The sequence below is a fragment of the Melospiza georgiana genome, chromosome 3, assembly GCF_028018845.1.
Source record: "Melospiza georgiana isolate bMelGeo1 chromosome 3, bMelGeo1.pri, whole genome shotgun sequence".
In the NCBI taxonomy this organism is placed as follows: Eukaryota; Metazoa; Chordata; class Aves; order Passeriformes; family Passerellidae; genus Melospiza; species Melospiza georgiana.
This window is the reverse complement of record NC_080432.1, coordinates 96,856,407-96,870,361: the sequence shown is the minus strand read 5'-3', so window position 1 is coordinate 96,870,361 and position 13,955 is coordinate 96,856,407. Positions and strand designations below refer to the sequence as shown.

Here is a 13,955-nt window from a genome sequence, read left to right as displayed (position 1 = left end):
GCCACAGAGCAGAGGTTTCATGTTAAGGCATAACCCTTCTCATGGCTACAGTGCTTTAGGTTACACAAGAGAGTGCTGGAGTAAAGGAAGATAAATTCAGGCTGTCAAAACATGTTCTGTGCTTCAGGTGAGGTATTAAAGATTGCTATCCTAAAGGTGAAATCCTTTCCCCATTCTTTATGTGATTTAAATTAAAAAACTCAACAGACCGACACAAAAACTCAACCACCACCAACCCTATTACAAAATCACTGCCCTGGCTTTTTTGCCTAAGTAACACAACTGAAAGTTACCTTCTTATGCATGCAGTGACCTGCCATCACATAGGAAAATAAGAGCTTGATTAAGAGTGACTAAGTCTAAGCAATGTATTCACTATTTAACAAATCTGTGGAACTGTTCTCAAAACAGTTTGGCCAATGTTAAAAGCCTGTATCACTGCTCATGACAATGATTCCACACTCACTGTTTAAGATTTCTTAAATAGTCATGAACTGAAATACTTCTCAGCACATCGGTGCTGAAGAAATGTTTAAAAAGCCACTTTACTGCCTTTGGGGCCTTGGAGTCCTGGTGGCCACCCAGCTGAACATGAAAATTCTTACAGATACTGAGTTTTTCCAAACCTGTCTTTAAATGGCTTATAAGACCTTAAAATCATTTCTCTCTGTCCTCAATTCAGTGGCTAGGAGAGAGGTTTTCTTTCAGGTGTCTTAATACCTTTGCCCAGCTGTCACCTAATTTGTCTTTTGAGTGCTGGGCATCTCTCAGGTGACAGTGTAAGAGCTTTGCCCTCTGTCTGCAGGAGAGGTGGCTCTGCACTGTCCCTCAGCACGAGGGGGAAGAGCTCAAGCAGCATCAAACCACATGCTGACTTTAAAACATTTCCTTCAAGCCCTCAGAGAAAGCTTCCATATATTTACAGGAAGTTTTATACAGGGTAACAAAACTAACCCTGATAAAGGAGTGATTAGTGGATGTCAGCCAGCACCAGCCACTGTCAGGGTTACTGAGGTCACAGAGACAGGAAAGAATCTGAGCTCTTACAGGAATTAAATAAATGAGGTACAAATTGTTGTTAAAGAAGGGCTACTGGGTCCTTAACAAATGCAGTGGCTGCAACAGTGCTTGGCTGGGAAAGCAAGGCTTGCACCAATGCTCTGAATGAATGAATGAACAGGAATAAGAATGGAGGTCCTTGGATCCACACCTGGCCATTACTTTTGCCACAGCCAACACCTGCATGGAAAGAAAAAAAAAAAAAAAATCCACAAAACCCTGTATTGAAAAATTCACAAAAAATCAGCAATTCAATTCAATCACAAAGATTAAATTAACATAAAACTATTTGAGGACAAATATTCTCCTCTTCTTGTGCAGCCTATTAACAGCCCAGCTCTCCTATTACAAAAAGGGTTAATACAACAAACTACTGTAAAGCAATAGCACTAGGACTGCTTGTATGCTTCTCATTCCATTACCAATTACTACAGACAACAGGTTACAGAAAGATCTTACACAATTCAAATGGATTCATCTCTATGCACCAGAGGCTTCTGGGAGTAACAGATAAAAACATGATTTATTACTCTGTACAAAACTGGATCAGAACAAGTAAGTGCAGAATGTGGTACATGATTTATTTTTTCTGTACGTTACATATTGTTAAATTTCAATGACAAATCCAAAACTTTCACAATTTTTCCTTTACCCGCTGAAGCCAAGCAATTAATTTTGTTCTACAGGATAGAAAAAAAAATAGCTTCCTGGAGAATTTATCATCTGATTAACTTGGCAGAAGGTGCTCCAGCTCAGACTGACTTTCAGTATTTCCCATAGCTTGTCAGGTTAGGACCTCAGTTGGGAGCATAGTGTTCTGCCACTGTACCAGTCTAGGAACAAGCAACTCCATCCTCATTAAATTTCAATAATGTCTTCTTCTTAGAAGATGAAATTAATACAGTTGCACTTGTAGACATTCCAAACAGTATAAATGAAGGCTGCAGCTACCATCAGAAAGATTTCCAGTAGCCCAAGATTGGTCTCATGAGTTCTGCGAGATGTGCTAAGACAGGTTAAATGTTTAATAAAGTCCTTAAGAAAAATAAATATTTTTGCATAATGTATGTACAAAAATTGGTTGATTTCCTTCATTCATATAGGTTCAACAGCAGATATAACCACAGTTATATTTTACTCACTAACTCCTAAAAATGAATGCCACCTTTGTAATGATGTAGTAAGAGCCTAAGAGAATATTGGCCTTTTCTTTATAATAGTGCAAATTATATGGAGGTGTTTTGAAAACCATGGCTTATAGAAAGAAGGATTAACAAAAACCCCCCTCCTTTGGTCCCTGCAAGAGTAGTTTAATTCTTCCATGAAATTTTCAAAACTCCCCTACATAATTTTAACCAACTATTAAGGCGTCAAAAGCATAGATTTAAAGTTGAGATTAAAGTGGTCTTTCTTGGACTTGAAAAAAAGTCCACTGGAGATTTCCTGACAACGAAATTTTCTTAATGTTTCTCCTTTCCTCCTTGCTATTCTGCACAAAAGCAATATGCCTAATGAACCTCTCTGATAATCTCCCCCATATATTTATTTAAACTACAATAAAACATGACACTTAAATATATTGCACAAAAAGCATAACATATCCTGCCTGACTCTTCACAAAAATGGCCACAAACACAGGAGAACAGCTACTGAACATCTCAAAATTTGAAGAGATCAATAAAATGCTGAGGAGATACTGGCATGAGACAGGTGTTTGGATCACTGGCTGTGCAGGGGTGTCCTGTATCCTGAAAAATGAACGAGAAAAATAAGCAAATTCTCTTTGCATATTCAGTCTCCCTTCACCCCCAATTTAGGAAAAAAACCTCCAACAAAACAATAAAAAAAAGCACAAACCCAAAACAATTCTCTCCTTGTACCAGAAACTGAGCTGGAGCCCTTGAAAAACTATTATCTTCCTTATTCATTATTTTTAGGTAAGCATAACAAAAAGGCAAAAGGCACCAGCTTTACTGAGCCTAAATTATCTATTTAATCAAAACCTGAAGTCATCTATTGCTCTGGGGGAAAATGAGTCCCTTGCTTTGAAAATTATGGGCAGCAGATATTTCCTCAAAAAAACCTGACCAGTGTGTTTGAATTCTCAGTCTTGAAAACTTTCCTACCTTGCTACATTTCCCTCCTAAGCCTCCTTTCATCTTTCATGCCCATCTTTTCCCCAAGTGAAATGAAAGCACTGCCTTAAAACTGAAGTTGGCACCTAGGCAAGGTAGGAATAGAGAAGTAAGACAGGGTGTAAAGGCTTTGCCATTACAAATTCACTAAGCCTGCAGGGCTTTCTTTCCTCTTACAGAAATTTGACCTCAGCAGACCTGTCTGATTTTTTAAGATTCAAATTCTTCTTTGGAAAAAAAGTTGTAGTTTGCATCTTATTAAAACCCCTAAATGAGGGAAATGCAGAGGTGTAATGAGAAGAAGTTCCCAGACAGTTCAATGGAGAAGTTAAAAAAACTTGTCAGTGTTGTTGTAAGGCTCAGAAGTGTCCTCATCAGGCTTTAAGGAGTTTCTGTCTCTTTTCCACCAATGCTGGTGAATGCACCATGTGAGGCAAGAAAACTAGATAAATACATGACAAACAGATCACAGACTACCATGGTCCTCATTGCTTTTGTTTCCATAGGAAAAGAAATTACATGCCATTCTGTTAATAGAAGGAAAGAATCTCTAAGTCATTATTTTTCTCACTGCCACATTCCCACCCAAAGTCTTTGCAGCACCAAAGTGCACCAGGTGAAATACATTCTAAATACTGCTCAGCTTTGCCAGTGAAAATTGTTACTCAATAGATTTATTATCTGTGTTTTTCCAGTAAGTCTATGGAGGACTACAAGAATACACCAGGTGCTATCACCTCCTCATCCTCCCACCCTTTTAAATAATTGCTTTAACATCACCTGAGAAACAGTTGTTAGATTCATGACACAGAGGGAAAGACAAACAAACACCTAAAAAAGAGACCCAGGTAGAACTGCCTACTGGGGGAATCTGCAGATGAGAAGGAACAGATGACCAAGACCAAAATCAGAAGTGTTAAACTTAACACTTTCATCTTGAGATGACATCTGCAAGGAAGAGCTGCACCACTCCAGAAAACACTCTTAAAAGTAGCTGCTAATGGACTATTATCTTCTCTACCCATTGCCATGTCAATGTCATGTCATTACTTTCCTAGTTTCCAGAAAAAAACACCATCAGAATTATAATTCTGGGAAACAAGGTAGGGATTATCCTCTCTCTTATCTGTACTCCTGAATATTTTAAACTGAGTTTGTAACATGCTGCTTTCTCTGCACATCATTATAAAAGCATTTTTGAAAGTTCTACCCACTTGGGAAATACAGGTGCAACAAAAATCTCAGAGAACAGTTACTGGTGGTTTTAGTTATTGAAAACTAAATAAGTTTTACAGTGAAAAAAGTGATGAGGACTGAAAAAAAGAATCACAACTTTCTTGTAATTATGAATACTCATCATTTCAAGAGAAATACATTTTCATGGGAATAATAAACTAAATAATAAAAACACTCAAAGTGTTAAAATAATTTGATTTCAAAGTTTCAAAGCTAAAGCAGACTTCTTTCAAAGTAAGAAGAGAATTCCCCAGGAGGAGTGTTTACTGGCAAATGTAGTTGTTTTCCTCAAAATCTACCATAGCTAGACATTAAGAAGCTCTGTAAAAGTATTTTCACCATTTATTCTTTCAGAAGGCAACAATATAATTGCTTCCCTTGACTATCTCAGTCACATGCAGCTTGTTTTGGGGAATTTCTTTTCAGAGAAATTCTCCATAAAAGTAAATATGACTACAGGATTCCAAGTGCAATAAAATCAATTTTAATACCTTGGTATGAAAGTTATCTGAGGTGCATGTTACTCTTCAGATTTAAGTACTGAATTAAATACATCAGGGAATGCAGGAAACAGTTTATAATAACACTGAATGCAGAGAACCCTATTTCTTAGCAAAATCTGTCTGATCCCACTGACACCTATGCTCATTAGAAATTGAACTATGGCTCTAGTTTAAAAGGCATTAGGAGAGATGGCATGGATATGGCAATAATAAAAGACAAAATGATGAAAAGCTGAGATGAGAAGTCATCACTACCTTTATCTAAAAGGGAACAAGAAACAAACTATTCCTGCTGCTGAACTGATGTGCAGAAAGAAAAATCAAAACAAAGAGCAAGAGACAATTAGAAAGGAACACATTATTCACTTTGACATTATGGAACAGTCAGCAATGAAAACAGATGAGACAAGAAATACCTGGAGTAACAAAGCAAGGTGGTAGTCCTTTGAAATCATGAAGAAGGAAGCAGGAAGGAGAGCCATAAAGTAAAAGAAGCAGAGTTAAGGTTTATTTAAGCAAAGGTTGATAAGCCATTTAAAAAAAGTCTTTTATTCTTGTGGCAAATCACAAGCAGATTTGTGGGAACCAAAATCAGCACAAGCTGCAAGAAGACAAAAACTAAGTGTTATGCAAAGTGTTTTCATAAAGCCGTGGAAACTGAAACAAGAAAAGATATTTCAGCTTCTGTGGCCACATCTGAGATAATTGAAAAGTATTACTAAGTAAGCTCAGGAAAATAAAGAACCTGCCACAATTGCAATGGTGCCTAGTGGAACAGAGGAAATAGTATAAATGAAAGCACTCAGAGGTATCACACAATAATTAGTCATTACTTTTGCACTATTGAAATTATGTAGGTTTTTTCAGTTTCATCACGGACAAATCCTTTAGCAAGAAGTAATTTTGAAAACAGATGTTCAATATGAAAATTCTCCTATGACTCCCTCCTAACACAGAGTACAAAAGTCACTGCACTTCCAACAAAGAACTTGGGAGACTTCTACGTGCTATATATACATTGTCTTGGGTTACAGATTTTAGACAAGTAAAGGAATACACATGCCTCTTCCTGAAAAACTCCTCAAGACTTGTAAAAACCCGCTATGATCATTATATGTATACTGAAAAAGTGAAAAAGTCATTTCCCTACTTCATCAGTTCAATAGGTAATTCAATTCAGCAGCCATCAGTCCCTTCTTTTGCCAGGCCTTCTTTGAAAAGAACACCAAACAGAGGGCTCCAAGAATTTCCTGGGAGTAGCCCTTGCACATTGTCAGCAATTACATTATATTATCAATTTCATAAATTGCTAAAAATTCTTCTCATCACTAGCTAGGCCTGTGTTTTTGGGCTGTTTGAGACCCTTGTCTCAAATAGAAACTCCTACCTCCCAGCACAATTTACTTGCATCAAGGATGGCCCTTAGTGTAAATAATTCCCCTAAGTAGTCTCATGCTTATGCACCACTTCTGTCCCCAAAAACAATTTATGGAGAGCAGTCACGTTCCTTGTTAGCACAACTGAGTTAAGAGAAATTAATCATTCCTAGACTTCATGCCCTGATTGCTTTAGCACTTTTTTCTCTGCAACTATTCCAACGTTTCACTTTGTTCTTTAATGAAGGAAGAAAAATAAAAATAGATCCCTTATGAAGAAAAGTTCAGCTCTGCCTGAAGTTCTTCTGAATAACCTTGGAAACAAAAGTTGCCTGACTTCTCAATTATACCATTAAATGAGGAAACAAAATTTTTACATATTATCAGCTATCTCAAGAATACAGGGCTTCCATTTGTTTCAAGATTCAAACACTTGTTACTCTTCCTCTGCAGTAATTGTGATTTCTCTTTTAAAATTTGGATTTGGTCGTAGTGTTTTTGTTGTTTTTTGCTTTGTTTATTTTGGATTTTTCTGGCCATGCATTAGAGATATAATTGTATATCAAGCACTCATATACTCATATTTAGTTTAACAATCTTTCTAATCAAGGATGATACTGAAGCTTGAATAAATTTTTAAAGTCTGACAAAAGTTCTGATTAAGGAGTATTTTCACCTAGAACAGGATTTACCTAGAATTAATAAAGTAGCTCCTGCCCCTTTGCCCCTCATCCCTGCTTTATTTCTCACTTCTCTTTAGCAAGCTTGGGGAAGGATACAGACACAACTGTCTGGAAAAAAAAGGCAGCACTACTTTTTTCCCATATAACTGAGTGACCAGCACTGCTTGACCCCCCCCCACACTGCCCTGTAAAAAGAGGGACAGTATTTCAGATGAACAATTCACTTGTGCCAATTATGCATAAATCAATTCATTTAACAATCCACTTCAGCCTGATCATCATTTATTTTAAGACAGAGACAAGGCTGAGATGCCAAGACTAGAGAAGGAATACTGCAATGTAGGCTCACAGAATAATCAGGCTGGGAGGCACTCAGGAGGTCTCCAGCCCAGCCTCCTGCTCAAAGCAGGCTAAGCTGGGAGACCAGACCAGGCTGCTCTGAGCTTCATCCAGTCAGTTCCTGAACACATCCAAGGATGGAAACTGCATCAGCTCTGTGGTCAAACTGTTCCCTTGCTTGGCTGTCCTCAGGGCAGGCTCTTATGTCCCACTGAAGCAGTCTTCTCCACCACTCCTCACACGGCCAGTCCTCCAGCTCCCTGATTGTATGACCAGCTTATCAGTATCTCCCTTCTGCTGGGGGCCTCATGGCTGCAGCATCCCAGATGGTCTAATGAGTGCTGCATGAAAAGGGATAATGGCTTTTCTCAACCTGCTGACTGTGCTCTTGTTGAAACAGCTGATCCCAAACACCTGCTCCAATATTTTTGTGCAGAAGGACACAGCCAATCTATAACTGCACTGCCACTACAAGAGCAGCCCGAACTGCCAGGATGAGGCAGCACTGGAATGGTGATCTAGAAGGTACTGCTCATCAGTCCAAAGTACCTTTAGATCTTCCTGTGCTGTATCTCAAAGGATTGAGAAGTCCAAAATGAACCCTATTATTCCAGCAGTACATTGGAACATGTGTCCTGTCACCTTGACTGCTATAACCTACTACTGGAATACTACTGCAACCTGCACAGGTTCACTGCCTCCTACTGTCCCACCATCTCCAAAGTTAAACACTTCATTCCAAACACATTCAAAGTAATTCCTAATATTAGGGACATGTACTTTTCTATTATATTAAGATCAAAATGAGAGAAATTTAGTGTGGAAAGCATTAACTCTACACAGTGATGGCAGGCAATCCAGAGAAATCTGCTACCACAAATACCCACCTAAATGCACCTGTGTACTTACCTTTGAAATTTCCCCTTTCAGAGAGAGGATTTATCCTACATATTGAGCTACATGCTAAAGACTTATTCCACTGCAATGAAAGCTCTTAGTCATTCTTGACACAGATCCTTCAGAAGATGCCCAGGCTTTTCACAGTAAAAGCCAATTTGGGCTACCTGCTTTCCTATTATTAATTTTGCAAAGCAAAATGGAAGGACTCCCATGATATCAACAATACTCAACTTCAAGATCACATCATTAAGGAACACGCTATTTCTAGCAGGATTTAGCTTATCCTGTTAAACAGCCTAGGTTTTTTGAAGGAAAATTAAAAAGCCTCACACTAACATACAACTTCTCATAAAAATCACAGAAAGATGAAACAAGAGCAACTAACTTATGTTGATTAGAATATGAGTAATATGAGTATTTTCCAAGATTTCTCAAACATTTCTTGCTCTTTGCTGTCCACTTGACACTACCCATATCTGATCTTTCAGCTGTAAAATTAAGGAAGCCTCACTAACTAGAAGGCTCTGTTACAGTGCAACACCGAGTAAAAGCAGGATTAGGTAATAACACACATTAAAGAAGAGAATGCCCTACTGAAATTAAAACCATCCTGTAAGACAACATATGCTTCATGGAAAACCTCAAAGCCAGGGTAAAACACACTCTGGATGAAGTTTTAAACATTCCTCCAAGCTTCATATGGGACAGAAGCAAAAATACAAAAATACTGAGCTCTACACCAATGTGTAGGAAAACATGTAGTAATTACTTCTCATTAGACATAAATTGATTACCATGGCATCATTAAAAACACTAACTTCAGACTAGTCCCTCACAATTTTCTTTAAGATCAAATTAATAAAAATAGAGTAACTCTTTCCACATGGCACTTTTCATTGCAATTCTAAGTATTGAGGTTATCAGATACCAAGAAATAAGAAGGCAAGCTTAAGAACAACTTTAGAATTTAACAGAGATTTTATATGGAACTTATATATATTATTTTGAAGTTAGATATTATCCAATCACCTTTCACACTGATAAGATGACCATAACATTTTTCCTTGCAGATGATTACCAGTAGCTGTTTGAACTTATTTCTGATGACCTGTTCCAAAGCTCTTACCTTCCAAAACAGAATACTACAGTGTCGACAGAAATGCAAGGTGTCCCCGTACTGTTCCTTTATTGGGTAATATTTCTGAAGTGCAAAGTACATCAGCTTCCAGTCAATGTGACCTTTCTCTGATGGAATCAAATGCCTACAAAACTAGACATAAAATTAATATCTTCCTTTAAAATTGTTGTAGTCAATTCAGGCAAAGGACATGGGAAGGTGGGGGGAAGGTGGGTAACTGAAGTTTTGTAACTAGAATTCTTTGAAGTCAATATTATGACATCATACATCTCTGCAAAGCAGTGACAGAGATCTGGCCACAAAAAAGATGGAAGGCAAAGACTAAAAATAGGAGAGTGCATATTTGCCAAGAAAAACTAGGCCATACACAGCTGATCTAATTCTACTGTCTCAAAATTATTCTAATTATAGTCAAGAAGCATTTAACAAAACAGTATTTAGAGCTGTAAGCAATTAATTTTATTCTTTTAAAAAACCCAAACCACTCAGAAATGAGATTTAAAAACATGATTGTGCATTTCAGAGGGTGGTTTTCTGTTAAAAAACCATTATGAATTTAAATAAAGCTCTTTCTTTAATTCTAAAAGCATATACATGCTTATTTTTCACATTTTGTTGTGATCTTTCTAAAAGAATAGCAGCAATTAGTGATTGATGTACTTCTTGAGGACTTAATCTGCATGTAAAGATTAGCTGCTGCACTACAGCTAATCTTTGAGAGAAAGACAAGGTTTATTAAGTATGTATTATAAAAGACTTCTGTTCCACTCAGTGTGGATTAATGCTAATACATTGAAGGCTTTCCTCATTCAGAAGACAATTCCTGAATGGGGAGAGAATAGAAATGTCTTTCTGATTTCAGCTACACTTTATTTTATTTCACAATGGCTCTCATTTTTCTTCCAAAAATGCTCTTCAGATATCAATTATGTTTTAATGGTTGCTTCAATGGCTCAACAAACACACTGCAGGGGACAGAAAACACCAACCTCATGTGATTCTGTAGCTTATTAAGCAGTACAATTTTAAGGAGAAACTGAATTTGATAAGGGAATATCATTAAATAATAACTTAGTAAGAAACTGAATGTGAACATTCAGGAACATACTGGAAACACTGTACTTCATGGGGCACAGGGACAGCTAATTACACTGAAACCCTTCAGCATCCTTCTCCCTGCATTACCCTAGTATAAGACGTTCCTCTCTAACCAGTCTTGTCGCTGTTCAATAGAGCTTACCTCATCTACCCTCAAAATCCACTCAACTGCTACACAAGCTTAAATTTGTTATCCTTGTAACTTCACCTTGAATTCTTCTAGGCTGCTTCTGAAGATGGGCTTTCAGTTTGCTTCTGTCTATTTTTTTCCACAGTTAATTCTAAAACCTTTCATCTCACACCAAAAAAAAAAAAAAAACTTATTTGGGTCAACGGTGCATGAGTTAATCAAGCTTCAGTTCTGTCTTCTCCATTACAATAATACTTAATCTGGTAGTCACCAAGCAACTTCAACCTGCCAGATTTAAGAAGGGACACTTTGGCTTCCTCCAGTAGGCTTATTCCTCTTAGGCTTATTTTCACCTAGTTTGATTTTTCCCCAGCATTTATTACCATCAGAAAATGAAGACAGTTCTGGAGTCATTCCTAGATTAATGCTCTTTATGAGGAAGTGACAGGAAACTACTGCTTCTCTCTCTTTTATTAAATTCAAAACATTTGTTCTTATCTCCTTAGCAAAGATTCAAGTTGGCTTCTCCAGAATTTTCATAGCTTAGAAGTTGGAGGAACCTGTCTGCCTACCTTAGTTGGTAAAGCAAGCTCTATTTCAGAAGAAGGGTTTAGAGGTTTCCTCTACAACCCTGGCCAGGCAGTTTTCTAAAAAGCCCACCCTGCCATCATTGTGCAGTAATCCTGAATATTCTCTGTATTTGGGGCTTGATTCCTCCTAAATATTGCATTCAGTATGTCTGTGAGTTTAAGATAACTACTGAGCTGTTTCCTTGCATTCACTTTCAAAAATAATGCATTCACTTTCAAAAATAATGCAAGGAAACAGCCCAGTAGTTACCCTAAACTCACAGACATACTGAATTGAACACTTAGGAGGAATCAAGCCCCACATACAGACTCTTCATGATTATGGCACAATGATACACTTATATCTCAAAAAGGGCAAGTTCATGCTCCATTATTACTATATGATATCAAAAAAGCTACATTTGTATAAATAACAGAGTTTATTACCTGCTTTTCTGCAAAATGGTACTGGCAGAGTTTTTTCCACAACTGCCTGTCTTCACTAAGCATGTACAAAGTTGGGGTCACTTGACCCAGAGTAATAATGTCCCAGCCATCAGAGAACCTGTACAAGATGTTGTTCAGCATATGGAGAGGGAGATCGCTAAGTGTAAGTCCATTGTTGACTTGCTGGAAATAAGAGTTGAAGACTTTTAGCTACAAAAACATGACAGTATAAAGTACAAATAAGATTCTTTACTTTAGAGGTATCTTAGGTCTTTGTTTAGTTTTTCCAAATCATTGAGTAAAATCTATGGTTAATGCTTGCCTACAATTATTCTCTAACTGCTGTTGAAAATTTACATTAATGCACAGAAAAAGCAACAAACTGTAAGCTTTATAATTCATAGCCTTCCTACTGTTAAAATAAACATGTCATTAATCCATTATTTAAATTTCAAATAATTTTTGAAACAATTCTGTTCTCTCAAAATAATATTATGCAGTCTTGAAAACTATAATGTAGTCAATTCCATTGATAGTGTGCTAAAGCCTTGACTATAAGAAAGGCATGAACTGATTATTTCAAACCTGTTGAATCACTATAGTGTCTCAATTTTTATTAACACACAAAACACATATCAACTTGTCTTAAGCCAACTAGAGTACAGAATAGAATATAGAATACAGGACTGAAGACCAGAGATACAAAATGAAAGCATTTTGGAAGTTAGAGGTAGAAGAGAGCGGGACATTTGCTGAAGCCTAGAGAAAGTTCTCCCTTATTTATAAATGAGAAGATGTGCAGAGGTGGCAGATGAGAGCACTGAGAATATTTTCATTAGGATTATACACCTCTGTGAGCTGCAGTGGGTAAGCAGCAGCACAGCTGTGACAGGACTACAGCTGGAGCCCACAGTGGCAGGTGGCAGAGGCCCAGCAGGCTGGAGGCCGTGTCCCAGCTGGCAGGGAGGGAGCAGGGGCAGCTGCCAGCCCCAGGGAGCAGAGCTGCCCTGTCACAAGGTGGTGGCAGCACAGCAGCCCTGCACCCATGGGCTCACATTTCTGTTGCTTCCTTCCCAGCCATTCACCTTGCTTAGAGACCAGAATTTCCATGGAGTCACCTGGTCCAAGCACTGCTGGAGCAGCAGCATTCCTCCTCTGAGGAATGACTGTGTGAGCACTACAGATGCAAGATTCCTCATGGAATCTTCAGCCAGGGTAAAACAGCTCCAAGGGAAGAGTCACACTGGAAGGGAACAAGTGCAGCAGTAACTGCACTGTCTCAGAAGTGTCTGTGCTGTGGTTGCCTGGTGCATGGAAACTGCTGAGAGCAGGGTTCTCAGTTCTCCTTTCTGTTCCAAAAGTAGCTGGTTTATTCAGATAACCAGCCCGGACAGAAAGGACAATTTGAAAATTTCATACCTGGAAGTCAATAGATAAAACACTTGTATGACTTTATAGTGAGCAATATCTTACAGGATTTCTTCCAGGAGTAACCCAGTCAGATTAAAAAAGTTGTCTGCTTATCATCAGAAGTTTCCACCATAAAACCCTGGAACAGTGCATATCACATGCTTTGAACACAGTCACATGAGGAGAATCCAGATGCTGAAGTCATTATCTTTTTTTTTTTTTTTTTTAAAGCAACTGTGCTAATGAATAAATCTGTAAAATTGCTACTTGAGTTGATATACCTCCAAAATGTCTTTTAGATTTTTATTTCTTCAGTTGTAGAAAATTTATTTTGGAACTAAAAATTTGGGCTTTTTCCTTATGTCTATCTGACAAACCAGAGACAATTTTTTAAAACTTGAGTGGGAAACCCTATCTATAAATCTCTACTACAAAGCAGCAGTACAGACACTGTAGCAGTTTTCACCAGAGAAAAGCTACCAAAACATTAGAAAATTAAGTTGATGCCAGTGAGTTAATTTCACATTACTTCTTCATAAAACAAAACAAGTAAAACTGTTTAAAATGTATTTGAAACTTGGTTCACTTACAAATCCTCATGCAATATGCAACATAATTCTACTCCCCCAAATATTAATTAACATGATTTAATAATGTACCTTGTTCATCTGAAGATTTTTTAATTGCTGTTGCCACAGAAGGATAGTTTCTAATCGGCAAATCCAAATATTGATGTTGCCTACCAACACAGACTTTCCTACTCCCCTAATCAGTATACAGAGAGTAGAACTCAGATCCTGCAGAAGATCCTTGATCAATCGTGGATTATACTGGTCTTCCATAACTGGAAAACAAAACAAACCAAATACAATTTTGGTTGACAGAGTTAATCAAGCTAATAGCTCAAGCTAATCAACAGTCCTTTTTCAGAT

General features: G+C 37.6%; 1 protein-coding gene across 6 annotated transcripts in view; it reads right to left on the bottom strand.

Annotated features, from left to right (window-relative positions):
• Window positions 1-1,619: 1,619 nt before the first annotated feature.
• FBXO25 (F-box protein 25) overlaps window positions 1,620-13,955 on the bottom strand; it is a 30,597-nt gene continuing 18,261 nt past the window's right edge. For 3 of the 6 annotated variants that reach the window (XM_058020963.1, XM_058020966.1, XM_058020962.1), the window contains exons 7-11: window positions 13,683-13,867; window positions 11,614-11,796; window positions 9,358-9,501; window positions 5,350-5,376; window positions 1,620-2,807 (exon numbers count right to left, since the gene is read on the bottom strand). In XM_058020963.1, the coding sequence (XP_057876946.1) occupies window positions 2,718-2,807; window positions 5,350-5,376; window positions 9,358-9,501; window positions 11,614-11,796; window positions 13,683-13,867 (629 nt within the window). In that variant the 3' untranslated portion in view covers window positions 1,620-2,717. The other 3 variants (XM_058020964.1, XM_058020968.1, XM_058020965.1) reach the window with 2 other exon arrangements.